Source organism: Scyliorhinus canicula, chromosome 5 (genome assembly GCF_902713615.1).
Source record: "Scyliorhinus canicula chromosome 5, sScyCan1.1, whole genome shotgun sequence".
Taxonomy (NCBI): domain Eukaryota; kingdom Metazoa; phylum Chordata; class Chondrichthyes; order Carcharhiniformes; family Scyliorhinidae; genus Scyliorhinus; species Scyliorhinus canicula.
The window spans coordinates 72,933,850-72,959,834 of record NC_052150.1 but is presented as its reverse complement, the minus strand read 5'-3'; the positions used below and the strand labels follow the sequence as shown (position 1 = coordinate 72,959,834).

General features: G+C 46.6%; 1 protein-coding gene across 1 annotated transcript in view; it reads left to right on the top strand.

Moving 5' to 3' along the window:
- Window positions 1-25,985, top strand: part of dnah5 (dynein, axonemal, heavy chain 5) — a 458,053-nt gene that overhangs the window by 231,629 nt on the left and 200,439 nt on the right. The window contains exons 36-41 of the mRNA XM_038797206.1: window positions 1,682-1,860; window positions 2,771-2,958; window positions 11,173-11,367; window positions 12,147-12,281; window positions 12,797-12,904; window positions 18,945-19,098. Of these exons, the coding sequence (XP_038653134.1) occupies window positions 1,682-1,860; window positions 2,771-2,958; window positions 11,173-11,367; window positions 12,147-12,281; window positions 12,797-12,904; window positions 18,945-19,098 (959 nt within the window). The remainder of the gene's footprint in view (window positions 1-1,681; window positions 1,861-2,770; window positions 2,959-11,172; window positions 11,368-12,146; window positions 12,282-12,796; window positions 12,905-18,944; window positions 19,099-25,985) is intronic.

The following is a 25,985-nucleotide window of genomic DNA, read 5'->3' as shown; positions in this document are numbered from 1 at the left end:
AGTGGATCGCCATTTTCCCCAGGGTGGAAATGGCCGTCACGAGGAACATAATTTTAAGGTGATTGGAGGAAGGTATAGGGGAGATGTCAGAGGTAGGTTCTTTACACAGAGAGTGGTGGGTGTGTGGAATGCACTGCCAGCAGAGGTGGTGGAGTCAGAGTTATTAGGGACATTTAAGCGACTCTTAGACAGGCACATGGACAGCAGTAAATTAAAGGGTTGTAGGTTAGGTTGATCTTATATTCGGATAAATGGTAGGCACAACATCATGGGCTGAAGGGTCTGGACTGTGCTGTACTGTTCTATGTTCTACGTTCTATGTCAAGGCCACCTGTCGGTAGTCATTGAGGCATGTTACCTGGTTCTTCTTTGGGACGGATATGATGGTGGTCTTCTTGAAGCAATTATGAATCTCAGAACGATGGTGGGGGGGTCCAGAACTAGAGCTCATAGGTTGAGGATAAGGGATAAACCTTTTCGGATCGACGTCTGAAGAAATTTCGTCACCAAGAGAGTAGTGAACCTGTGAAATTCACTACCACAGAAAATAGCTGAGGCCAAACATTGTGTGCTTTCAAGAAGGAATTAGACATAGCTCCTGGGGCTAAAGGAATCCAGGGATATGGGGAGAAGGCAGGATCAGGGTATTGAACTTGATGATCAGCTATGTTGATAATGAATGGCGGAGCAGGCTCGAAGACCCTTCAGCTTCTATTTCCTATGTATGTTTCCATGTAAAGCTTCGCCATTTGGGTAGTAACCTTGGCGCAGAGGATCACCTGCCCATTGTAGAAACCCAAGTGATTATTGTTCCATTGACGCCAATAAAATTAGTAGCAGGGTTCAATAAAGGGAGATGATCTGTTCCACCAGGTTACTGCCTAGGTAGCAAATTTGAAAATTACTCACTTTGTTTTCCTAAAGGCATTACAAAACCTCATTTGTCAATACATAGATTGGAAAACAATAGTCACATTGATTTACTGCATGATGTGAGCAACATGCGCCCTCCAATGTGTCACAGAGCAAATTAATGGTGCTATCAATTCCTTTAAGTTCTATTTTCCTTTCTTTGCATTCATTAAGGAGAATTTGTTGTGTATTCATTGTATACTGGGGGAAACGTCTCCACGTCCAGGCTTGACAGTTGGGTTCATACACTCCTTTTAATCTGTCCAGACAGGATGTGTCAGCCATACTCTGAATGCGAGTTGGGAATTTAAATGGCACTTCATCTGTCTCTCAGCAATATTGCACACCACGCCAAGAATAGATTTTATGTGCACGCATGTTTTGTCATGTAAACAAGTGAAAGATGCATTTTGAATGCAACTGGATGCCGTATGTCCTTTTTATAGGTGGTTGAGGGAGCACAGGTTCCGAGAACACTTTCAATCGTTCCTTGGAACTTTTAACATTCACTTGAACATCTGTCTGGAAGATGTGCGACTGGCAGTGCAACACTCACTCAACCTTCCACTGAGTTATCACGCAAGAGCGTTTACTCAAGTCCTCAGGTGGGGGTGGATCTCACAGTTTTCTGGCTCTGAAGAGAAATTGGCAAGTTACTCAATCAGTAGCATTCCTGTCTCTGATTCAGGAGATTGAATACTTAGCATTCAGCAAGCTGATTATTTATCTAAACAAAGTCTGAGCATATGTATTGTTCTCTTTATTTCAGATGTTACATTACACTCGCTCAGGCACTTGGCATGAACATGGGGGGAGCTCCTGCTGGACCAGCCGGGACAGGGAAGACTGAAACTACCAAAGACATGGGGAGGTGCCTTGGGAAGTATGTGGTGGTTTTCAACTGCTCAGATCAAATGGACTTCAGGGGACTTGGGAGAATTTTTAAAGGTGACCAATTTAGAGAATTTCTCGTGTTGATATAGCTTTCTTGAGCTTTTTTCTTGTTAAATTGAAGAAAACATTGGCGAATGCTACAATTTTAAATACACCCTTTCCTCTGATAGTATTTTAAGATAATTATTCCATATTTTCCTTTATGTTGCCTGGTTTGTTACCCTATATCATCCAGTCAAAAAGGTAGGTAGGTGAGTGATGGCCTCCTCACAGGGCTCTGTTCACGTTCTTCTAAAATTGGCCACTAGATGGTACACAAGCAGCTAACTTCTGCTCGGAAGAACATCACAAAGCCTAGTCTGTCATATCAACCTTTTTACAATTACCACCTAGCTGTTGTTTACCTTTTTTCTGTTGCAAACCAGTATTTTTGTTCACTTTTAGGGTGTAATTGGGTTGTTTCTCTGAATGTTTTAACTGTTATAGTTAATAATGCAGATGCCTCTTTGATGATGCATTCTTTGAGAGGTTAAAAAGCACAAAATGCTACCGAAACCTGCAAATGCATGTTCTAACAATGTCTGTAAAGTAAGTAGAAAACATTCAATTTGATATATATTATCCCTGTGTAGAAGAACTGGCACAATGTAATTAGTGCTCACACACATTTTATGTTAGGGCGGTTTTAAACATGAAGTTTCCTCGGAGTGTGCAATTTTCCTTCATGAAACTGCAGCAGTTTTATTATCTCTGCATTGATCTTAACCTGTTCAAAAGGAACTTGAATTTAAATTTGAGTGTGTAAAAAGTTAGCAGAATGTTTACCAGGCCTTTGTTTAGGCATTTGGCAGCAGGTGGTTTGTAATATGAAAGGAAGTGAATGTCCCCGAGCTATTGGCAATGTCTGCCAGCTTTGTTCAACATATGTCATGGAATATAATCATTTATTATTTATCTTTAATAGGCTTAGCACAATCTGGATCCTGGGGTTGCTTTGATGAATTCAATCGCATCGATCTACCAGTTCTGTCAGTTGCTGCTCAGCAGATTGCTATAGTACTGACCTGCAAAAAGGAGCGTAAAAAGAGTTTCATCTTCACAGATGGAGATTCTGTAGAAATGAATGCTGAATTCGGAATTTTCCTCACTATGGTAAATTCAGGCTATTAAGACATGTAGAATGATGGAAACAGCGTTATTGCAATTTACCAAAACTCAGCTTGGTCATTTTAACATGGTCTACCATATATATATATATCTATCACTTAAATACCATACAGTAATACCATACTGTTCATTACCTCCCGTGACAGTACTTTGAATATAGCCAACAACTCAGGCCTCCCCACAGGCATCCAGGAAAATATGTGGCTTTTAAGAATGAACTTTGACCGGTTCCTTTTTAAATCTAGTTCCAAAACAATAGGTTAGATTTTAAATTGCTGACAAAATGGGCTTGGGGTGGTGTCTGGTAGTGCGTGCCAAACCCAAAAGTAAGAGCAATGGGACTACCAGTAGCTATAAAACCTAGCCAGTTTTAACCCTTTTTATTTCTGGGTTTCCTAATCAATGAGTTTGATCAGGCATGATGATGACTGCATTCGTCAATTTTTACTCCAGTATTTATAATGAACATTACGAACATGAAATTTAATCAATTCACAAATCGGGGACAGAACATAAAGAAGTGACAGAATTGAGTGCATGTAATCAAAGGTTGTGCCTTGCTATAGCGTATGTGAAGCTGGAGATTGTAAGCAGCCGCAGGGAGATACTGTGACCAGTGAAACAAAGGCAGCATGGCTGGAGGTAGTGGAGAAGGTCAACAGCAGCAGTGTGGTACTTCACACACCTGGATTCAATACCAAAATTAGTTGAATGACTTAAGCAGGTCCGGAAATGTGTGTACAACAAATTAAATGAGAGGACTGAGTGTAATCTTCCAAGTCTGCTGATGATAGAGTTAGGTGGGAACGTAAGCAATGAGAAAAACAAAGAGAGGCCGTGAAAGGGTATAGACGGGTTAAGTGAATGGTCGCGAGTGTGGCAGATGTAAATAATATGGAGAATTGTGAAGTTATCCACTTTGAAATGAAAAAGGGAAAATCAGAATATTTTTAAATGGCTGAAGGCTGGGAAATGTTGATACTCCGAGAGATCCAGGCATCCTTGCACACAAATAACAGAGTTAACATGCAGGCATACAATCAATTAAAAAAAAAACAATTCGTATGCAAGTCTTTATAAAAAAATAATTGGATAACCAGTGTAAAGAAGTCTTACTGCAAGTGTATAGGGTGTTAGTGAGCCCACCACTGGAGTATTATTTTCATCACCTTCTATATGGAACAGCAAGGTGCTAGAAGGGCATATGCATCAGAGTTTTGAAAAATATGACCTCGAGTTGACAAAGGGTAGAATGTGCGAGGCTGAATACTCAAGTCCGAAGTTATCAAAGAAATGGGTTTTGGTTTCATTAGCAGATTAACTGAAGAAAGGGCAGTCTAGCAATATTAAGGTGATGAAAATAGCTGATCTAAGTGATAGAACAGTTATGTGATTGGAAGTTCATCTTGGGGTCAAATATGACACGGTAGCACTGTGGTTAGCACAGTTGCTTCACGGCTCCAGGGTCCCAGGTTCGATTCCCGGCTTGGCTCACTGTCTGTGCGGAGTCTGCACGTTCTCCCCGTGTCTGCGTGGGTTTTCTCCGGGTGCTCCGGTTTCCTCCCACAGTCCAAAGATGTGCAGATCAGGTGGATTGGCCATGCAAAATTGCCCTTAGTGTCCAAAAAAGATCAGGTGGGGTTACGGGGATAGGGTGGAGGTGTGGGGATAGCGTGGAGGTATGGGCTTAGGTAGGGTGCTCTTTCCGAGGGCCGGTGCAGACTCGATGGGCCGAATGGACTCCTGCGCTGTAAATTCTATGATAAGATTGTGAACTGTCTGGTTTAACCTCAGATAGTTGTCAAGAAGAGGGGCTAAAGATGGAAGACAACAGCATCATTCTTTCCAATGTTTAATTGGAAGAATCTTCTACTCACTCAGTTAGGATGTCAGACAAGCCTGAATCATCACATTGAACCTTAAACATTACTGGTGTACATTGTTAAAGGTTTTCTTTCTATAAGACTGTATGATTAAAGTGTTAAGTGAACTAATTAAATCCCAGCCTTTGTGATTCCATGAGTCATGCAACCATGTATTCTGGGAGTAATCAAATCCCAGAACAATGTCCATAATGCAATTTCTCATTGTGATTGGTCCTTTTCTTGAATGAAAGATCCAGTGGCTAAAAATAACTTATTGATGTGCAAACACCCTGAATGTTGTTTCTCAGCCCTACTTCTAATGCAGGTCTAATCTCTTTAAGACCCAGACATTTTGAATAAAGCAATCATGAATATTTTTATGTCACCCTTATCTGACTTTTGGCCCTGTGCAAACTGAATCATGGCTAACCCTGATGTACTGCACTCTCAGAACAAACTGAGGTATTTTTCAATCTGGCCACAGCCTAAAACCTTGTCCATAGTATGAACGTTTCTTTTTAACCACCAGAATGCACTAGGGTTTGGTTGTAGTCTCAGCACACACCCTCCACCCCAAGTCAATGTCCCAATTTTGACTGGGAGTACTTTGCCGCACTCCCAGACTGGAATGTGCTTCCCTGTTTGTGCCTGGACTTTTTAAAAAAATAATATTTTATTAAGGTATTTGAAAATTTTTATAACAGTAACAAAAGCAATGACATCAACATGATAAATTAAACATCCTGACCATAAAACACCAATCCGGCCCTCTCTCCCCCCCGGAATACTGCATCTGTTAATTTTCACCGAGAAAGTTGACGAACGGGTGACACCTCCGGGACAACCCTAACATTGACCCTCTTAAGGCAAACTTTATTTTCTTGAGACTGAGAAACCCAGCCATGTCACTAATCCAGGTCTCTACACTCGGGGGGCTTCGAGTCCCTCCACATTAATGAGATCCATCTCTGGGTTACCAGGGAGGCAAAAGCCAGGACGTTGGCCTCTTTCGCCCCCTGAACTCCTGAATCTTCCAACACTCCAAAGATTGCTACCTCCGGACTTGACACCACCCGTGTTTTTAGCACTGTGGACATTGCCTTAGCAAAACCCTGCCAAAACCCACTAAGCTTCGGGCATGCCCAAAACATGTGGACATGATTTGCTGGGCTTCCCACGCACCTCGCACACCTGTCCTCTACCGTGAAAAACTTACTCATCCTAACCGCTGTCATGTGTGCCTGGTAGACTACCTTAAATTGTATCAGGCTAAGCTTGGCGCGCGATGAGGACGTATTAACTCTGCTTAGGGCATCCGCCTATAGACCCGCCTCTATCTCTCCTCCTATCTCATCCTCCGACTTACCCTTAAGCTCCTCCACTGGAGTTTCCTCTGCCTCCGAAAATTCTGAAATTATCTGATTCCTTCCCCTCTCCCACCCAGGTACTGGAGACTACTCTACCCTGTATCCCCCATGGCGGCAGCAGCGGAAAGGCCGGCACCTGTTTTCTCAGGAAGTCGCGCACCTGCAAATACCTAAAACCATTCCCTGTTGGCAATTTAAATTTATCCTCCAAAGCTTTCAAGCTGGGAAAGCTCCCATCTATAAATAGATCCCCCATCCTTCTAATTCCTGCCCTCTGCCATCTAGCCTACCCAGTACAAACCTGTGGTTGTTATAAATCGGGGTTCAAATCGATGCTCCCTCCACTCTCTTATATCTCCTCCACTGCTCCAGAGAGCCGCCACCACCACCGGACTTGTGGAGTATCGGGCCGGCGAGAATGGCAGAGGTGCCGTTACCAATGCTCCAGACTGGTGTCTTCACATGATGCCGCCTCCATCCGCTCCCATGCCAACCCTTCCCCCACTACCCACTTCCTGATCATGGCTATATTAGCCGCCCAGTAGTAATTGTAGAAGTTCGGCAGCGCCAACCCACCCTCCCCCCGACTGCGCTCCAGCAACACTTTCTTCACTCTCGGGGTTTTACTCGCCCACACAAAGCCCGAAATAATATTATTCACCCGCTTGAAAAAGGCCTTTAGGGATGAAGATGGGGAGGCACTGAAAGACAAACAGAAATCTGGGGAGGACCGTCATTTAACCAGTCTGTACCCTCCCCGCCAGTGATAGCGGGATCATGTCCCATCTCTTAATGTCCCCTTCCATTTGTTCTACCAACAGGGATCGGTTTAACTTGTGTAGTACCTCCCATTTCCGGGCCACCTGGATTCCCAGACATTGAAAGCTCTTCCCTACCATTCTAATTGGCAGCTCTCCCAGCCTCTTCTCCTGCCCTCATGCCTGGATCGCAAACTTCTCGCTTTGCCCCATGTTCAATTTATACCTCGCAAAATTGCCAAATTCCCCCAAGATTCGCATTACTTCCCCATCCCCTCCAACGGGTCCTAAATGTACAAGAGCAGGTCATGTGCGTAGAGCGAGACACGGTGCTCCACTCCGCCCCGAACCAGCCCTTTCCAGTTCCTAGAGACTCTTAACGCCATGGCCAATGGCTCTATGGCCAGAGCAAACAGTAATGGGGAAAGGGGGCACCCTTGCCTCGTCCCTCGGTGCAGATCAAAATATCCCGACCTCAGCCGGTTCGTGTAGACACTCGCTACTGGTGCCTGATAGAGCAACCGCACCCAGTCAATAAAGCCCTCACCAAACCCAAACCTTCCCAGCACCTCCCGCAGGTAATTCCACTCCACCTGATCAAAAGCCTTCTCCGCATCCTTCGCTACCACCACCTCCACCACCTCTCTTTCTGAGGGCATCATAATAACATTTAGAAGCCTTTGAACATTGGCTGTGAGTTGCCTGCCCTTAACAAATCCTGTCTGGTCTTCCCCTATCACCCCCGGGACACAGTCCTCTATCCTTGTGGCCAGTATCTTAGCCAGAAGTTTGGCATCCATATTTAATTGAGAAATCAGCCTGTGTAACCATCATTGCGCCGGGTCCTTCTCCTGTTTCAAGATCAATGAAATTGAGGCCTGCAACATTGTTGGGGGAAGGACTCCCTTCTCTCTTGCTTCGTTAAATATCCTCACCAGCAGAGGGCTCAATATCTCTGAAAACTTCTTATAGAATTCCACCGGGTAAGCGTCAAGCACCGGGGCCTTGCCCGACTGCATGCCCTCCAGCCTCTTGATTATTTCCTCAATCTCAATTTGGGCTCCTAGCCCCTCCACCAGGTCCTCCTCCACCCTCGGGAACCTCAACTGATCCAGAAATTGCCTCATCCCCTCGCCCCAGCCAGGGGTTCCGACTCATATAATTTATTATAAAAGTCCTTAAACACCTCGTTCACCCCCGCTGGGTCCAGGACCACCTCTACTCTTTACTTTACCTATCTCCCTGGCTGCCTCTCTTTTCCTGAGCTGGTGCACCAATATTCTGCTTGCCCTTTCCCCGTACTCATAGATCGCCCCCCCCCCTTGCCTTCCTCAACTGTTCCACTGCTTTCCCTGTGGTCAACAGCCCAAACTCCACCTGTAACCTCCGCCGCTCCCTCAGAGTATCTCCTGTCCACCTGGAGTATCTCCTCCACTAATCTATCCCTCTCAGCCCGTTCCACCTTTTTTCTATGGGCCCGTATTGAGATTAATTCCCCTCTGACTACTGCCTTCAAAGCTTCCCAGACCGTCACTGCAGAGATCTCCCCTGTATCATTTGTTTCCAGGTAGTTCTGGATGGACATGTTAACCCGCCCACAGACCGCCTCGTCCGCTAGCAACCCCATATCCAGTCTCCACAGTGGGCGTTGTCCTCTCTCCATACTAACCCGTAGATCCACCCAGTGTGGGGCATGATCCGACACTGCAATTGTCGAGTACTCCGTATCTACCACCTTGGGTATTAGCACCATACTCAGAACAAAAAAGTAGATGCGAGAGTATACCTTGTGGACATGTGAAAAAAAAAGGAAAACTGGTCAATTCCTTTGCCGTAGCCGGCCTCCTCCCTGCCCTGGATTTTGACTGGTCCAATTCTGGATCAATGACTGTGTTGAATTCCCCTTCCATGATCAGGTTATGTGACTCCAAGTCTGGGATCTTACCTAACACTCGCCTCATAAATACCACTTTGGTCCCAATTCGGAGCATATATGTTTATAAGTACCACTCGCACCCCCTCCAGCTTCCCACTTATGTATCTACCCCCTTGTCTGACACGATTCTTCCTGCCTCAAATGCTGATCAAAATTGCTACCACCCTAGTCTTTGAGTCCAGTACTGAGTGGAACACTTGGCTGACCCACCCCTTCCTCAATCTCGTCTGGTCTATAACCTTTAGGTGTGTCTCTTGTGGCATTGCCATGTCCGCCTTCAGATCCCTCAAATGTGTGAATACGCGAGCCCTCTTGACTGGCCCAGTCAGTCTTTTCACATTCCATGTGATCAGCCTGGACAGGAGGGGAAGCGCGCCCCCCCCCCCCCCCCCCCCCCCCCCCCCCCCCCGCCGACTAGCCATCGCCCTTTTTAGGCCAGCCTTGAACTCGCGCTCTCCGCTTCCTCGAGTCCCCACACGGGCTATCGTCGTTCCTGGCCTCCCATTTGTCCCCTAGTAACAGTTCCTCCCCTGTCAGCAAAGCAGCTCCCCCCCTCCCTACCCCCCAGCAACGACACTAAAAACCCAATTCCCCAAGTCAAGTTCCAGTTTAACACCTGTCCACCCCCACTGCGCTTCTGAGAGTCAGCAGACCCATGCTGACTCGATAGCTCCCACCCCTGACACCAAGCAGTCTGTCTCCCTATTGTACTCTCCTCTCTCCCCCCCCATATGAATAAACATTTTAAAAGCATCACATTCCCCAGTAAACAAACAACAGTAAAAAACAATGAAGAAACAATCACTTTAGAAAAATAGTTACCCAAAAATAGGAACTAAATTCAAAGCCCATCTCCCCCCCCTCCAACAAGATCCCTGCAAGACAGATCAACCGTTAAACATCAACACAGCCCATTATTTCACATAGAGCTACTTACATTTTTTACAATCCAGCACCGAAAATTGCTGCCACAGTACTTCACCAAGGCTTAAGTGTCTTTTAATTCGCCTCCAGCTTCATTTCTTTAATACAGGTCCATACTTCATCTGGCGTTTCAAAGTAGAAGTCCCATCCCTCATGCGTGACCCACAGGCGGGCTGGGTACAGCATCCTGAACTTTACCCCCTTCTTAAAGAGGGTCGTTTTTGCCCTTGAACCCAGCTCGCCTCTTGGCCAAATCCGCTCCCAGGTCCTGATAAATGCGCAACTCACAGTTCTCCCACTTGCTGCTCCTTTCTTTCTTGGCCCAGTGCAAAATGTGTTCCTTGTCCATGAAACGGTGAAAACGTACCACCATGACCCTCGGTGGCTCGTTCACTCTGGGCTTCCTTGCGAGGGCTCTGTGCGCTCTGTCCAATTCCAGGGGCCGAGGGTACGCCCCAGCCCCCATCAACTTCTGCAACATGTTCGTCACATAGGCCCTCGCATCCGATCCCTCACTGCCTTCAGGGAGGCCAACAATTCTGAGATTCTGCCTCCTCGACCTATTCTCCAGGTCCTCCAGCTTCTGCATTCTTTTCTGGCGGTCGTTGATCATCCCCACCTTGCTTTCCAGCACGGTTATATACTCCTCGTGCTCGGACAACTTTTGTTCCACCTCCTGGATCGCTCTCCCGTGGGTTTCCTGATTCTGTACCACTTGATCAATTGAAGCCTTAATCGGGTCCAGCGTGTCCTTCTTCAGCTTGGCGAAGCAATACTCGAAAAACTTCACCAGCTACTCCGTCGACGACTGTGCCATCTCCCCTCGGCCCTTGCCCTCTGCCATTCTGTCCCGTGTTACCAGCTCTGCTTGCATCTCCCTTATAGGTCTGTGTCGTCTCACACGCCCACTTCTGGTCCAATTCTCCATACACCGGAGGGGGATTTCTCCTTACTGTCTCACTCTTCACTGCTTTATCCCATAAAATCCGAAAAAAACCGGTGGAAAATGTCCAAAAGTCTGTTACAGGCAGGAGCTATCAAATGTGCGACCTACCCCTCCCATGGCTGCCACCGGAAGTCCCTGCATGGACTATTTTTAACAGCTCCTTTTCCGATTCTCTGACCTGCCACAGAAAGACTGGTCCATAGTTTGGATAATTTGAGATAGATTCATTATTTTTATGTTCAGTGGGTCTTATATATTTCCTGTTGTCATTCAGTTTGTTGATCTGTTATTCATGGGGTTGTTTGATCATACAAATACTGGGTGCAATAATTTGAAGTCTTGCATAGCTGGATTGTCATAGTTTTCGGAAGCACTCTTAATATCTGTGTCTCTAAATCTGTAGAATCCTGGCTATGCTGGACGCCAAGAGCTACCTGAGAACCTGAAGATCAACTTCCGTTCCGTTGCTATGATGGTACCAGATCGCCAGATCATTATTCGTGTTAAACTTGCCAGCTGTGGGTTTATTGACAACATAACTCTAGCCCGGAAGTTTTTCACCCTGTATAAGTTGTGTGAGGAACAGCTATCGAAACAGGTTTGTGAATTGCAAACCTAACCTCGAGCACTGCCCAATATCACCTTTAATCAAAATAAAAGTTGCAGTTTATTGCTATGGTGTGTATAGGTATCTAATTTGTTGCCCCGTTTTTCTTGCCGCGTGGGAGGAGCACCTTCGAGAGTACTTTTGTGACCTGTTTTTAAACACCCCCCTTGTGCAGCCGCTTGTCAGCAAAGGAACAAGAGTTGCTTGATGATGGGTTTCCTTCTGATTCTACCCCATCCTGGGAGATATATGTTCACTTTGTTCAGGGCTTGTAGTGTTTGTTAAAAACATTGACTTATTCGGAAACTAGTATTTGAACCTACATATTTGTGTAGTGCTGCTCTACAATATATCACAAAGATACCAGGTATTTATAGAAACAGGCCATTTAGCCCAATATAGCTGTGCTGGTGTTTATGTTCTAGATTAGCCTCTGTTCAATCCACTTGATGAGTATTTAAAAAAAAAAACTGCATAAAATGTTGTTGAAGCTCATAGACAAAAATCTATTATTTTTTGAAATCTGCAGTAGGTGCTCAGTATTGGGAGCAGCAGGGAAACCTTAGTTCGGTTTTACATCATCTTTGACTTAGAATGGATAGATTTACCCTGCACCTAATCGCATCTGAATGAAGTGCAGGTTAGGGAATGTGCTTTGTAGTCCTGTTTCTGACCATGTGGGTGCAGCTCCTCTATATGAGTGCAGTTTTGGTGCGGTTACTGTTAAATATAAGCTATAACTAAAATATTACATAATGTGCCCTCTCTAGGTTCATTATGATTTTGGCCTACGCAACATCCTGTCAGTCCTGCGGACACTTGGAGCTGCGAAACGAGCCAACCCCAGTGATTCAGAGTCGACCATTGTTATGCGCGTGCTTCGCGATATGAACCTCTCCAAACTGGTAAGTTATGTTGCTTTTCTGTTTGGCACATAATAATCATAATCTTTATTGTCACAAGTCGGCTTACATTAACACTGTAATGAAGTTACTGTGAAAAGTCCCTTGTCGCCATACTCCGGCGCCTGTTCGGGTACACAGAGGGAGAATTCAGAATGTCCAAATTGCCTAACAGCACATCTTTCAGGATCTGTGGAAGGAATCCGGAGCCCCCGGAGCAAACCCACGCAGACACTGGGAGAGTGTGCAGACTCCATACAGACAATGACCCAAGCTGGGAATCGAACCTGGGACCCTGGAGCTGTGAAGTAACTGTGCTACCCACTGGGCTACCGTGCTGCCCACAGAACACAGCGGAAATATATTTTAAGCACAATCCAAAACTGAAATTTACTATATTTGTGTTTGCCGGAGTTCAATTGCTTTCTGCGAATCAGTGCTAAAATAATGTACAACGTGAATAAATTTTGAAATTTTCTTACATTAACTGACAATGTATGGATCTAAATTTTTCCTAGATTGATGAGGATGAACCACTTTTCCTGAGTCTGATTGAGGATCTGTTTCCTGGTATTCAGCTGGACAAAGCGGGGTATCCACAACTGGAAGCTGCCATAGACAAACAAGTAAAATAATGAATAATCCTTGCTGTTTGGTCAACATCAGATGTGAAACATAGTTTCAAACATTTTTCAGAACTACAGCTGCTATAAATTGGCAAATTATTGTCTGATTCTTTGGTATTTGCAAACACAGAAATGTAAATGTTAACTCTGGTACGAGAATGAAAAGCATTCTTAGTTATTATGCTAACGTTGTTGATTCTATCTGAAGACTGTTGGAGACTTTTTGTTTGGTCACTGCACAGTTGGAATTGTTGCAAAGAGTTCCCGAGAAATTAGACTGCAGTCAAAATGGGACACGATCTTGGTGCAGCTTACTCTGTGCATGCCTAATGGAGCAGCAGTATCATGGCAAATTGGTCCACTGGTCTGATTAAGACAGTGCAAGAAAGCTGCAGGCAGTATGTATCTAGGAGGCACACTGCTGGTCAAGTGGGGATAGGGAACTTGCAAGATTGCAAATCTTTTGTGTGGTTAACTGACCTTTATAAAATGCTAAGTGCTACTAATTGACGAAGCTATAAGCCACAAGCATTAATTTGTGGAATTCTCCCTATTTAATCCATTTTCATTCCAATTAAACTCTTCCTGTCAAGCAATTTTTTTGTTTTTTTTTGCATATGCATAAATTCAAATGCACAATGATACATATATTTTGTGTGTTCTTGCTTAGCGGTCTACAATATTTCTCGTTATGTTCTCTTTCGCTGCTGCTCCTGCCTTTTCTTGCTGCAATGTTCTTTGTATTTTTGCTAGTCATTATTCAGCAATTGTTTCTGTGCCTCCTTTCTCTGTGGCATCTCTCTCTCTCTCCACAAGCTTCCACATCATAAGGAGACAGCCAAAGAAAAGGCATGGCAGTAGATATTAGTAGTGCAGACATTGAGCACTGAAATCCAATGTCCTGTTTCTCAGGATGCAACAACAGCATATACATATTTTTTGATATTGTGCTTTTACTGTTATTAAAAATCCGAATGCCGTTCACATAGGCATTAACAAACAAAACTTGACACAGAACCATATAAGAAAATGTTAGGTCAGATTACCAAAGGCTTGGTGAAAACCATGGGTGGAACATGTAGAAGGAAGTGTGAGAGTTAGAGAGATTTAGGGATGGCATTCCAGAACATTATGCCTTGGTGGCTGAAGGCACAGAAAACTGGTGGAGTGATTAAAACCAGGGTTTCCAAGGATGTCAGAATTGGAGATCTCCACTATCTCAGAGGATTGCAGAGCTGGAACAGGTAATAGAGATGGGGAGGATTGCAGGGCTGGAGGAGGTTATGGAGATGGGGAGGATTGCAGGGCTGGAGGCTAGAGAGATGGGGAGGATTGCAGGGCTGGAGGAGGTTATAGAGATGGGGAGGATTGCAGGGTTGGAGGAGGTTATAGAGGTGGGGAGGATTGCAGGGCTGGAGGTTATAGAGATGGGGAGGATTGCAGGGCTGGAGGTTAGAGATATGGGGAGGATTGCAGGGCTGGAGGTGAGAGAGATGGGGAGGATTGCAGGGTTGGAGGAGTTATAGAGATGGGGATGATTGCAGGACTGGAGGAGGTTATAGAGATGGGAGGATTGGAGGGGTGGAGGAGGTATTAGAGATCATAGAATCATAGAATTTATAGTGCAGAAGAAGGCCATTCGGCCCATCAAGTCTGCACTGGCCCTTGGAAAGAACTCCCTATTTAAGCCCGCACCTCCACCCTATGCCCGTAACCCAGTGTAAATTGACAATTAAGCATAGCCCATCCACCTAACTTGCACATCTTTGGACTGTGGGAGGAAACCGGAGTACCTGGAGGAAACCCACCCATTCAGTGACCCAAGCCGGGAATCGAACCTGGGACTCTGGAACTGTGAAGCAATAGTGCTAACCACTGTGCTACCGTGCCACCCACAGATGGGGAGGATTGAAGGGCTGGAGGAGGTTATAGAGATGGGCAAGGGTTTGAAAACAAAGAACATAATTTTTAATTCAATGCATCATTGGAACGGGAACCAATGAAGGTCAGTGAGATCATTGTCTTTTTGAGTGAAGGGGGACAGTTTGTGATAAAAATCATTCACTATTAAGATGTGAAAGATGCTCCTAGAGCTTGGAGCACAGACACTTTAGTCGAATAATAAATATAGTCTTTCTGAAGACACGCTGTATTCACATATTCCTTCTCATGGAAGTTTACAATTTTATCCTGTTTAGTGGGCGGTTCAGCCCTTTCATAAAATTGAGGAGATAATTTTGCTACCAACCATAGTGTGGCCTAAGTTATTGTGTTTTGCTGGAGCAAGGGCATGCCATATATGTTTTGTCCTAAGTGTTGTGCCCACATTTTAGTCCTGTAGTGACTATATTTTTAGGTGAAGTTTGCTGTGGCACCCAGATCCCCAGAATTCATGTAATTGTTTATTTTATTCATTCACGATATTATGTGATGTCCCAGTGTGTAAGCTTTGAATTAATTCCAAAAAATCAGCTGACATATCTATAACTTCACATTCTTCTTCAAATTCATCCCCTTAATCTGAACTACTTTGTGACTAGGCTATTAGCTCCAGGCAGTAATTTGCCTGCCATGTGTGGGTGCTGAGCGGACCCATGAATGGGATAGTACAAGATCTGCAGAGGAGATGAGGCCAGATGGAGATGTGAGGGTGAATGTGAGAGTGAGTGAACAGGCGGTGAGTGAAAATCCTGTGAATGTGTGAGTTGAGAGTAGTGAGATGGTTGACTTGCTCTCGCAGCATGGATATGATCCTTCATCCTCTTACAGCACTGTGTGGCTGACCTCTTGTGGAGAGTTTTCGTGTTGGCCATATCTGCCACCGCCCCTCAAGCCGGAGTGGTGAGTTTGGTGGACCTCCCGTGGCCAGATTTGGGGAACAGGATAGTGTAATGGGCCTCCACGGAATCCAACAGGTGTTCAAGGAAGATGTTAATTAACTTGGGATCTGCCGTCTTCTTGGCTTTTGGCAGCACGTCTTCAGTAATGCAGTCCTGGGCTACAAGCATTGGTGTCGATCGGGTCGGCTACTTTGTCCTGGATGGTGTCAGAGTTCTCGGGTGTAGCTGATGATGTGCTCATCTGGGTCGATGGGGATGTTCCATCGCACTCCTGACTTGTGCCTTGTGGGAGGTGGTTGGGCATTAGGGGGTCTGGGGGTAAGTTGCCTGCTGTGGAATTCCCAGTCTCTGACCTGCATGGTATTTGTATGGCTCGATCAGTTGCTGTTTAAGTATAGTGCCTGGAGTAAGGAAGTGGTGAGGTCATGGAGTGATGGACATACCCAAGGTTGTGTATAATTAATGAGGCAAGTAGAAGATGATACAACACAAAAACCTGCCATTGCAGACAGCATGTGGGACACCTGTTTTCATGCATACTCCAGAAATCAGTGCAACGGGGGGGGGGGGGGGGGGGGGGGAGGGGGAAGAGAGAAATCCCATCTTAGTGTTTACTCACATGTAAAAGTAGAAATGTATGTCATTGCCTTGGGATAAAATGGGGATGATAGAGGAGGGGGGAATTGTCTTCTCATTTCTCCATTCTGTTCATTATCTGTTTTCCAAATGCCTGTATGTTAAGTTATTTTGCATTCTTTCTATTAATGGTATTATATAAATACAAGTTGTTGTGCATGCTACTCGCTTGCTCTTTCAGATTTCTTATTGGTTGATGTTTTCCTGAGCATATATCAGCCACGGCTCAGTTGGCAGCTGCCTTGTCTTTGAGTTATGAGATTCAGTAAATCCTATTGTAGGACTTGAGCACAAAAATGAAGACTGACGCTCCAGTGTAGGACTGAAGGGGCGCTGGACTGTTGGATGTGCTGTCTTTCAGACGAGATGTTAAATCGAGGTCCTGTTTGCCCTCTCCGGTGGATGTAAAAGATTCTGGGACACTATTTTGAAAGAACATTAGTGGTGGTATTCCCAGTGCTCCAAGTAATATCACAATTACATCCATTTCACAAAACAAATTATTTGCTGATCACATTACTGTTTCTAGGCACCTCCTGTGTGGAAATTGGCTACCATGTTTTCTACATTACACCAGTACAATATCAAACGCACTTAATTGGCCGTAAAACACCTTGAGCCATCTGGTGGTCATGAAAAGCATTATATAAATGCAAGTTTTGCTTTTGTTTTATGAAGAAGCAATTACATGACAATTTTCTAGATTGATTGATAACATTATTCAAATCTTCCCACTGTGTATTGAAATATGGAGATTGTGACAGATAGAGAGGGCATCTATAGAGTTGAGCGAACGCGTTATCTTTTAAATAACACAATGGAGTTTAGAGGTGATAGAATTGCAAACAGATAGAAATGTTATGTGGATATCAAATGACATGAAAATGTTGGTGCATAAGGATAGCAAATGTTGTCCCCTTGTTCAAGAAGGGGAGTAGAGACAACCCTGGTAATTATAGACCTGTGAGCCTTACTTCGGTTGTGGGTAAAATGTTGGAAAAGGTTATAAGAGATGGGGTTTATAATCATCTTGAAAAGAAAAAGTTGATTAGCGATAGTCAACACGGTTTTGTGAAGGGTAGGTCATGCCTCACAAACCTTATTGAGTTTTTTGAGAAGGTGACCAAACAGGTGGATGAGGGTAAAGCGGTTGATGTGGTGTATATGGATTTCAGTAAGGCGTTTGATAAGGTTCCCCACGGTAGGCTATTGCAGAAAATAAGGAAGTATGGGATTGAAGGTGATTTAGCGGTTTGGATCAGTAATTGGCTAGCTGAAAGAAGACCGAGGGTGGTGGTTGTTGGCAAATGTTCATCCTGGAGTTCAGTTACTAGTGGTGTACCGCAAGGATCTGTTTTGGGGCCACTGCTGTTTGTCATTTTTATAAATGACCTGGAAGAGGGTGTAGAAGGCTGGGTTAGTAAATTTGCAGATGACACGAAGGTCGGTGGAGTTGTGGATAGTGCTAAAGGATGTTATAGGATACAGAGGGACATATATAAGCTGCAGAGCTGGTCTGAGAGGTGGCAGATGGAGTTTAATGCGGAAAAGTGTGAGGTGGTTCACTTTGGAAGGAGTAACAGGAATGCAGAGTACTGGGCTAATGGCAAGATTCTTGGTAGTGTTGATGAACAGAGAGATCTCGGCATCCAGGTACATAAATCCTTGAAAGTTGCCACCCAGGTTAATAGGGCTGTTAAGAAGGCATATGGTGTGCTAGCCTTTATCAGTAGGTGGATTGAGTTTCGGAGCCACGAGGTCATGCTGCAGCTGTACATAACTCTGGTGCGGCCGCACCTGGAGTACTGCGTGCAGTTCTGGTCACCACATTATAGGAAGGATGTGGAAGCTTTGGAAAGGGTTCAGAGGAGATTTACTAGGATGTTGCCTGGTATGGAGGAAAGGTCTTACGAGGAAAGGCTCAGGGACTTGAGGTTGTTTTCGTTAGAGAGGAGAAGGCTGAGAGGTGACTTAATAGAAACATATAAGATAGTCAGAGGGTTAGATAGGGTGGACAGTGAGAGTCTTTTTCCTCGGATGGTGATGACCAACACGAGGGGACATAGCTTTAAATTGAGGGGTGGTAGATATAGGACAGATGTCAGAGGCAGTTTCTTTACTCGGAGAGTAGTAGGGGTGTGGAACGCCCTGCCTGCAACAGTAGTAGACTCGCCAACTTTAAGGGCATTTAAGTGGTCACTGGATAGACGTATGGATAAAAATGGAATGGTGTAGATCAGATAGGCTTCAGATGGTTTCACAGGTCGGCGCAACATCGAGGGCCGAAGGATCCGTACTGCGCTGTAATGTTCTATGTTCTATAACAACTTTATTATATTGACCTTTGACTTGGTGATGGATTTTAACTTTACTGTATACATGATATATATATTTATTAGTTTGTATGTCTGAAGTTTTGTGTTAACTTCACGTTGTGGACCAACGCAGAAATATAAATTTAAAATGATCTTGATCCCTTAGCTGTTAAAAATAAAAGTGCAACCAGTACTTTAACTACTTCTGTAAATATACAGTACTCTGAGAACGTATTTTATTTTATTTAGGTTGAAGAAGCGGGACTTGTTAGTCATCCTCCTTGGAAACTCAAAGTTATTCAGCTCTTTGAGACACAAAGGGTTAGGCATGGTATGATGACTTTGGGACCCAGTGGAGCTGGTAAAACTACCTGCATTCACACATTAATGAAAGCCATGACAGGTGAGGTGGAAATGGATCAAGGGTTTAAAACATCTTTGAGTCACTCATATCTCTGCATAAAATTTGTTTTAATTGGAGTGTTGAAGGTATTGGGGCTGCTGGGGTGACAAGTTTGCACTCGTGGATAAGATTTGAATCCTCAATTGCTCCAGGTGCAAATTTGAGATAAGGGGCAAAATTTAATGCTGACTGAGTGAACATCAAATTATACTGGTGGTGGGAAGGAAATGCGATGGCAATGCTGACGGTATGTGGTGGGAATGTAATTTAAATAGTTTTGCGTGCAATTAGTGCATACATTGAGGCATGTGAGCCAGTTGGAGCTACCTGTTGCCACTTGGAAATGTTTTAATGTTTCATTCTGGAAAAAGGGAGGGGAGCCTGAAAAGCATTTCAGGGGAGGTCGAGGGGAGATTGAGTCCAACCAAGGGAAAGGATAAGTGTGACTGACGGAAGTCAAAGGTAACTGAAGACCAGGGGAGATTGTGCAAGACAATGATGTGTGCCTTTCAGACCCAAATAGAGGGTGCTTCTTGAAGACCGGGTCAAGAGGATACATTCTGCAGGCAAAATTGGTCTCACACACCCAGTTTTCCTGTAGCCTCAGGTGGAGGAGGAATGGTGCAGAGAAAGGATGGAACTGGATGTAGTCAAAGATCTTTCTGAAGGCCAACAAGTAGGTCAGGAGGGAGGCAGGAAGGGGTCAGGCAGATACAGAGCTGTGGTGTGTCCCAGCATCTACAACTCCTGCCTTTGCAAATGTCAGAGAGGCAATGCTAACGACAGCTGAGAATGTCAAGGGAGACAGTCACAGACCTGTGTGCTTTTCCTCAGGCTGACCTGTGTCCCATTGGACCGCACATAAATTCAGTGTCAATGGCTTTAAAATTTACTGCAGCATTCAACTTGTCTGCCACATCTCCTTCAGGTCTCCATAGGAGATTCAAAGCTTCCACTTCACTAGTAGAATTTACAGTGCAGAAGGAGGCCATTCGGCCCATCGAGTCTGCACTGGCTCTTACAAAGAGCACCCTACCCAAGGTCAACACCTCCACCCTATCCCCATAACCCAGTAACCCCACCCAACACTAAGGACAATTTTGGACACTAAAGGCAATTTATAATGGCCAATCCACCTAACCTGCTCATCTTTGTGACTGTGGGAGGAAACCGGAGCACCCGGAGGAAACCCACGCACACACGGGGAGGATGTGCAGACTCCGCACAGACAGTGACCCAAGCCGGAATCGAACCTGGGACCCTGGAGCTGTGAAGCGATTGTGCTATCCACAATGCCACCGTGCGAGATGTGTGTGGCGTCTCACAAGCAGCCACACATTGCTGCATCGAAGAGGTGATGAATGAACTGTTTAAGAGGGCTGGAGAATTTCTGCATTTCAGGACGGATACAGAGAGCTAGGCCGAAGATGTGTGGGTTTGGGGCTCATCACGGACTTCCCATAAGTACAGAGGTTTATAGACTGTACATATGTGTCAATCAGGATTCCTTGGGATCAGCCTACGACCTTTATCAACAGAAAAGGGTTTTCTTCCCATTAATATGCAATAGATATGTGACCACAGGAGTTTCATCCTGCAGGTGTGCGCTTTGTTCCAAGGGAGCTGTCATGATACATACAATATTTGTCACATCCAGATGTCACAGCTCTTTGAGGCCTGCATTAGCTTGCAGGAATGGATTCTGGGTTATCCCCTCGAGACCTGACTGATCACACTAGGCATAAACCTTCAAACTCCAGTTGAGGTGTCTTATAATAAGTTTCATGTTTTTGCAAGGGTGACGTTTGAGAAGATCAGACGATTGCTAAAAATGAAGTTGTGCTGCCTAGAAAGCTATGGCGGAGGTCTCCAATATGCGCTCAAGGATTATGAGGATTATAGTTTGTTGCTACATGCTTTGCAGCCTCACGCAGCAGAGGGTTGTGCCTAGCCAATTACCAACACACAGGAGATGCACCACTCATCCAACCATGATGTGAGAATGGATCAGAGCACAGAGGCCTGCATGATGGGGCTCCGGCACCAGATACTAGGGCAATGGAGAGAACGTGAGGGAGAAAGGCCCGTTCTCAACAGGTTCCAGCAGCAATGATGTATTTGAGAAGGCTTCAGCTCCAGGCCTTTCTACCAGCTCTGCATCCTCACTCGAGATCGAGTCAACGGTGTTCTCTGACAAACCACTTCACCTTTGCCACCCAAATTATGATGTGGTGATGCCGGCGTTGGACTGGGGTGAGCACAGTAAGAAATCTTATAACACCAGGTTAAAGTCCAACAGGTTTGTTTCGAATCACTAGCTTTCGGAGCACTGCTCCTTCCTCAGGCGAATGAAGAGGTACCTGCAACATACCTGTTCATTCACTTGAGGAAGGAGCAGTGCTCCTAAAGCTAGTTGGAAACAAACCTGTTGGACTTTAACCTGGTGTTGTAAGACTTCTTACTGTGCTCACCCAAATCATGGAGGTGTCATTACACCGGCATTATTCATATTGGCTGAAACCTATTAAACAAGCAAATGCACTGCTAACCAGGCCAAGAACAAAGCCATCCCTACACATGAAGAAAGTAAAAAGACTATTAAAAAAAAATAAAAACATTTTTATTGAAATTTTTGAAAAATGTATAACAACAAAACAATAATAATAACAATAATAAACACCCCCCGGACCCGTAACAATGCATATAATGAGCCCACCCCCCAAACCCGATGAACAACAAAATAAATTAAATTAACATAAACAATACCCCCCTGAACCCCCCCCCCGCTGCTGCTGACCTAGTTCCCTATTGTTGAGCCAGAAAGTCGAGGAAAGGCTGCCTAAAGAACCCTTGTACCCACTCCCTCAGGGCGAATTTGACCTTCTGCAGCTTAATGAATCCCGCCATGTCATTAATCCAGGTCTCCACACTTGGGGGTCTCGCATCTTTCCATTGCAACAAGATCCTCCGCCTGGCTACTAGGGACGCAAAGGCCAACACACCGGCCTCTTTCGCCTCCTGCACTCCCAGCTCCACCCCAACCCCAAATATCGCGAGTCCCCAGCCTGGCTTGACCCTGGACCCTACCACCCTCGACACCGTCCTCGCCACCCCCTGCCAGAATTCCCCAAGTGCCGGGCATGCCCAAAACATATGGGCATGGTTCGCTGGGCTCCCTGAATACCTAATGCACCTGGCCTCACCCCCAAAAAACCTGCTCATCCTCGTCCCGGACTTATGAGCCCTGTGCAGTACCTTGAACTGGATGAGGCTAAGCCTCGCACATGAAGAGGAGGAGTTCACCCTCTCCAGGGCGTTTGCCCATGTCCCCTCCTCAATCTGCTCCTCCATCTCCACTTCCTACTTAGCCTTCAGCTCCTCTACCGACGCCGCCTCCACTTCCTGCATCACCTGGTAGATGTCAGACACCTTCCCATCCCCGACCCACACCCCCGAAAGCACCCTATCCCTTACCCCCCACGGGGGCAGCAAAGGGAACCCCTCAACCTGCCGCCTAACAAACGCCTTGACCTGAAGGTACCTGAACATATTCCCCGGGGGAGCTCAAACATCTCCTCCAGCTCACCCAGGCTCGCAAACCTCCCCTCAATGAACAAGTCTTCCAACTTCCTTATGCCCGCCCTGTGCCACCCCAGGAACCTGCCATCAATGTTCCCTGGGACAAACCGGTGGTTCCCCCACAGCGGGGCCTCCACCGAGCCCCTCACTTCCCCCCTGTGTCGCCTCCACTACCCCCAAATCTTGAGGGTAGCCGCCACCACCGGGCTCGTAGTGTACCTCGTTGGAGGGAGCGGCAACGGCACCGTTACCAGTGCCTTCAGGCTCGTGCCTCCACAGGACGCCATCTCCATCCGTTTCCATGTTGCCCCCTCCCCATCCATTACCCACTTGCGTACCATCGAGACATTAGCCGCCCAATAGTACCCAGAGAGGTTGGGCAGCGCCAGCCCTCCTCTATCCCTGCCCCGCTCCAAAAAGACCCTCCTTACCCTCAGAGTCCCATGCGCCCAAACAAATCCCGGAATGGTGCTGTTCACCCTCCTAAAAAAGGCCCTCGTAATAAGAATGGGGAGGCACTGGAACAAAAACAAAAACCTCAGGAGCACCGTCATTTTAACGGACTGTACACTACCCGCCAACGACAGCGGCAGCATGTCTCACCTTTTAAACTCCTCCTCCATCTGCTCCACCAACCTAGTAGAATTAAGCTTATGCAAAGTCCCCCAACTCCTAGCCACCTGAACCCCCAGGTACCTAAAACTCCTCACTGCCCTTTTTAGCGGGAGCCTACCAATCCCCTCCTCCTGATCACCCGGGTGTACAACAAACAGCTCGCTCTTGCCCAGGTTCAACTTGTAGCCCGAGAAACTCCCAAACTCAGCAAGAATCTCCATCACCTCCGGCATTCCCCCCACCGGGTCTGCTACATACAGCAACAAGTCATCTGCATAAAGTGACACTCGGTGCTCCTCCCCACCCCGCACCAGACCCCTCAACCTCCCCGACTCCCTTAGCGCCATGGCCAGAGGCTCAATTGCCAACGGAAAATGCCAGGGGGACAGGGGGCACCCCTGCCTTGTCCCACGGTAGAGCCTGAAGTACTCGGACCTCCTCCCATTTGTCGCTACACTCGCCATCGGGGCCTCGTACAGCAACCTCACCCATTTAATAAACCCCTCCCCAAACCCAAACCTCTCTAACACCTCCCACAAGCACCCCCACTCAACCCTATCAAAGGCCTTCTCCGCATCCAGTGCCACCATAATCTCCGCCTCTCCTTCTGCCGCCGGCATCATTATCACATTTAGCAGCCTTCGCACGTTAGTGTTCAGCTGCCTCCCCTTCACAAAACCCGCCTGATCTTCATGTATCACCCCCAGCACACACTCCTCTATTCTAGTGGCCAAGATCTTCTCCAGCAACTTGGCGTGCACGTTCAACAGTAAAATTGGCCTATATGATCCACACTGCAGGGGGTCCTTATCTCGCTTCAGGATCAGGGAAATCAGCGCCCGTGACATCGTCGGGGGCAAAGCTCCCCCCTCCCATGCCTCGTTAAAGGTCCGAACCAGCAGGGGGGCCCAACAGGACCGCATATTTTTTATAAAATTCAACCGGGAACCCATCCGGTCCCGGCGCCTTCCCCGACTGCATGTGGCCAATCCCACTGACCAGCTCCTCCAACTCGATCGGCGCCCCCAGTCCCTCCACCTGCTCCTCCTGCACCCTTGGAAATCGCAGCCTGTTCAAAAAGCTCCACCACCGGAGGTTCCGACCGGTACAGTTCCTTGTAGAAGTCCCTGAAGACCCCATTGACCTCTACCCCCTTCCGCACCACATTCCCACCCCTATCCTTCACTCCACCAATCTCCCTAGCCGCGTCCCGCTTGTGGAGCTGATGCGCCAGCATCCTGCTCGCCTTCTCTCCATATTCGTAGACCGCTCCCTGCGCCTTCCTCCACTGTGTCTCCGCCTTTCTGGTGGTCAGTAAATCAAACTTAGCCTGCAGGCTACGCCGCTCCCCCAACAATCCTTCCTCCGGAGCCTCCGCATATCTCCTATCTACACTCAGCAGCTCCCCCACCAGTCTCTTCCTCTCCCTCCTCTCCCCCCCTCTCCCTATGGGCTCGGATGGAAATCAGCTCCCCCTTAATCACTGCCTTCAGAGCCTCCCACACCATCCCCACCCGGACCTCCCCAGTATCATTGGCCTCGAGGTACCTCTCAATACATCCCCGGACCCTCCTACACATCTCCTCATCAGCCAACAACCCCACGTCCAGACACCAAAGCGGGCACTGGTCCCGCACCTCCCCCATCTCCAGATCCACCCAATGCGGAGCATGGTCCGAAATCGCGATAGCCGAATATTCGGCATCCTCCACCCTCGGGATCAGCCCCCTACTCAGGACAAAAAAATCAATACGGGAATAAACCCTGTGCACGTGGGAGAAAAAAAGAGTACTCCCGAGCCCTCGGCCTCCCAAACCTCCAGGGATCTACCCCTCCCATCTGGTCCATAAACCCCCTCAACACCTTAGCCGTCGCCGGCCTCCTGCCCGTCCTAGAACTAGAACGATCCAGTGGGGGATCCAGCACCGTATTGACGTCCCCCCCCCATGATCAGGCCCCCCGCCTCCAGGTCAGGAATGCGGCCCAACATACGCCTCATGAAACCAGCATCATCCCAATTTGGGGCATATACATTTACCAACACCACCCTCTCCCCCTGCAGCTTACCGCTCACCATCACATATCTGCCGCCACTATCAGCCACCACCTCAGACGCCTCAAACGCCACCCTCTTCCCCACCAGGATCGCCACCCCTCGGTTCTTCACGTTGAGCCCTGAATGGAAAACTTGCCCCACCCACCCCTTCCTCAAATGAACCTGGTCCGCCACCTTCAGGTGAGTCTCCTGGAGCATGGCCACGTCTTCCTTCAGCCCCTTCAGATGCGAAAATCAAGCCTACCTTCTCCTGCGGCACAGCTTCACTTCAATAATTCCTTCCTCACAATTATATCAGGACGAATCTGTACCAGCAAAACTTGTAGACACTTCTCTCTCTCTCTCTCTCTCTCTGTGTGTCTTGTCTGTCTCTCTGTCTCTCTCTCTCCCTCTCTCTCACTGGCTCTCTCACTCTCTGTCTCTCTCTGTCTGACTTTCTGTCTATGTATGCCTCTCTCTCTCCCTCTATGTGTGTGTGCCTGTCTCTCTCTCTCCCTTTGTTTCCCAAAATGTCTGCCTCTCCCTTTGTGTTTAGGTGTTATACATGGCACATGCCCTAGTCTCTATGATAACCTGGCCATACAGCCCTATTGTCAGCCAAGCTTATAACAGATCACATGATTCTTCATTTATCGTT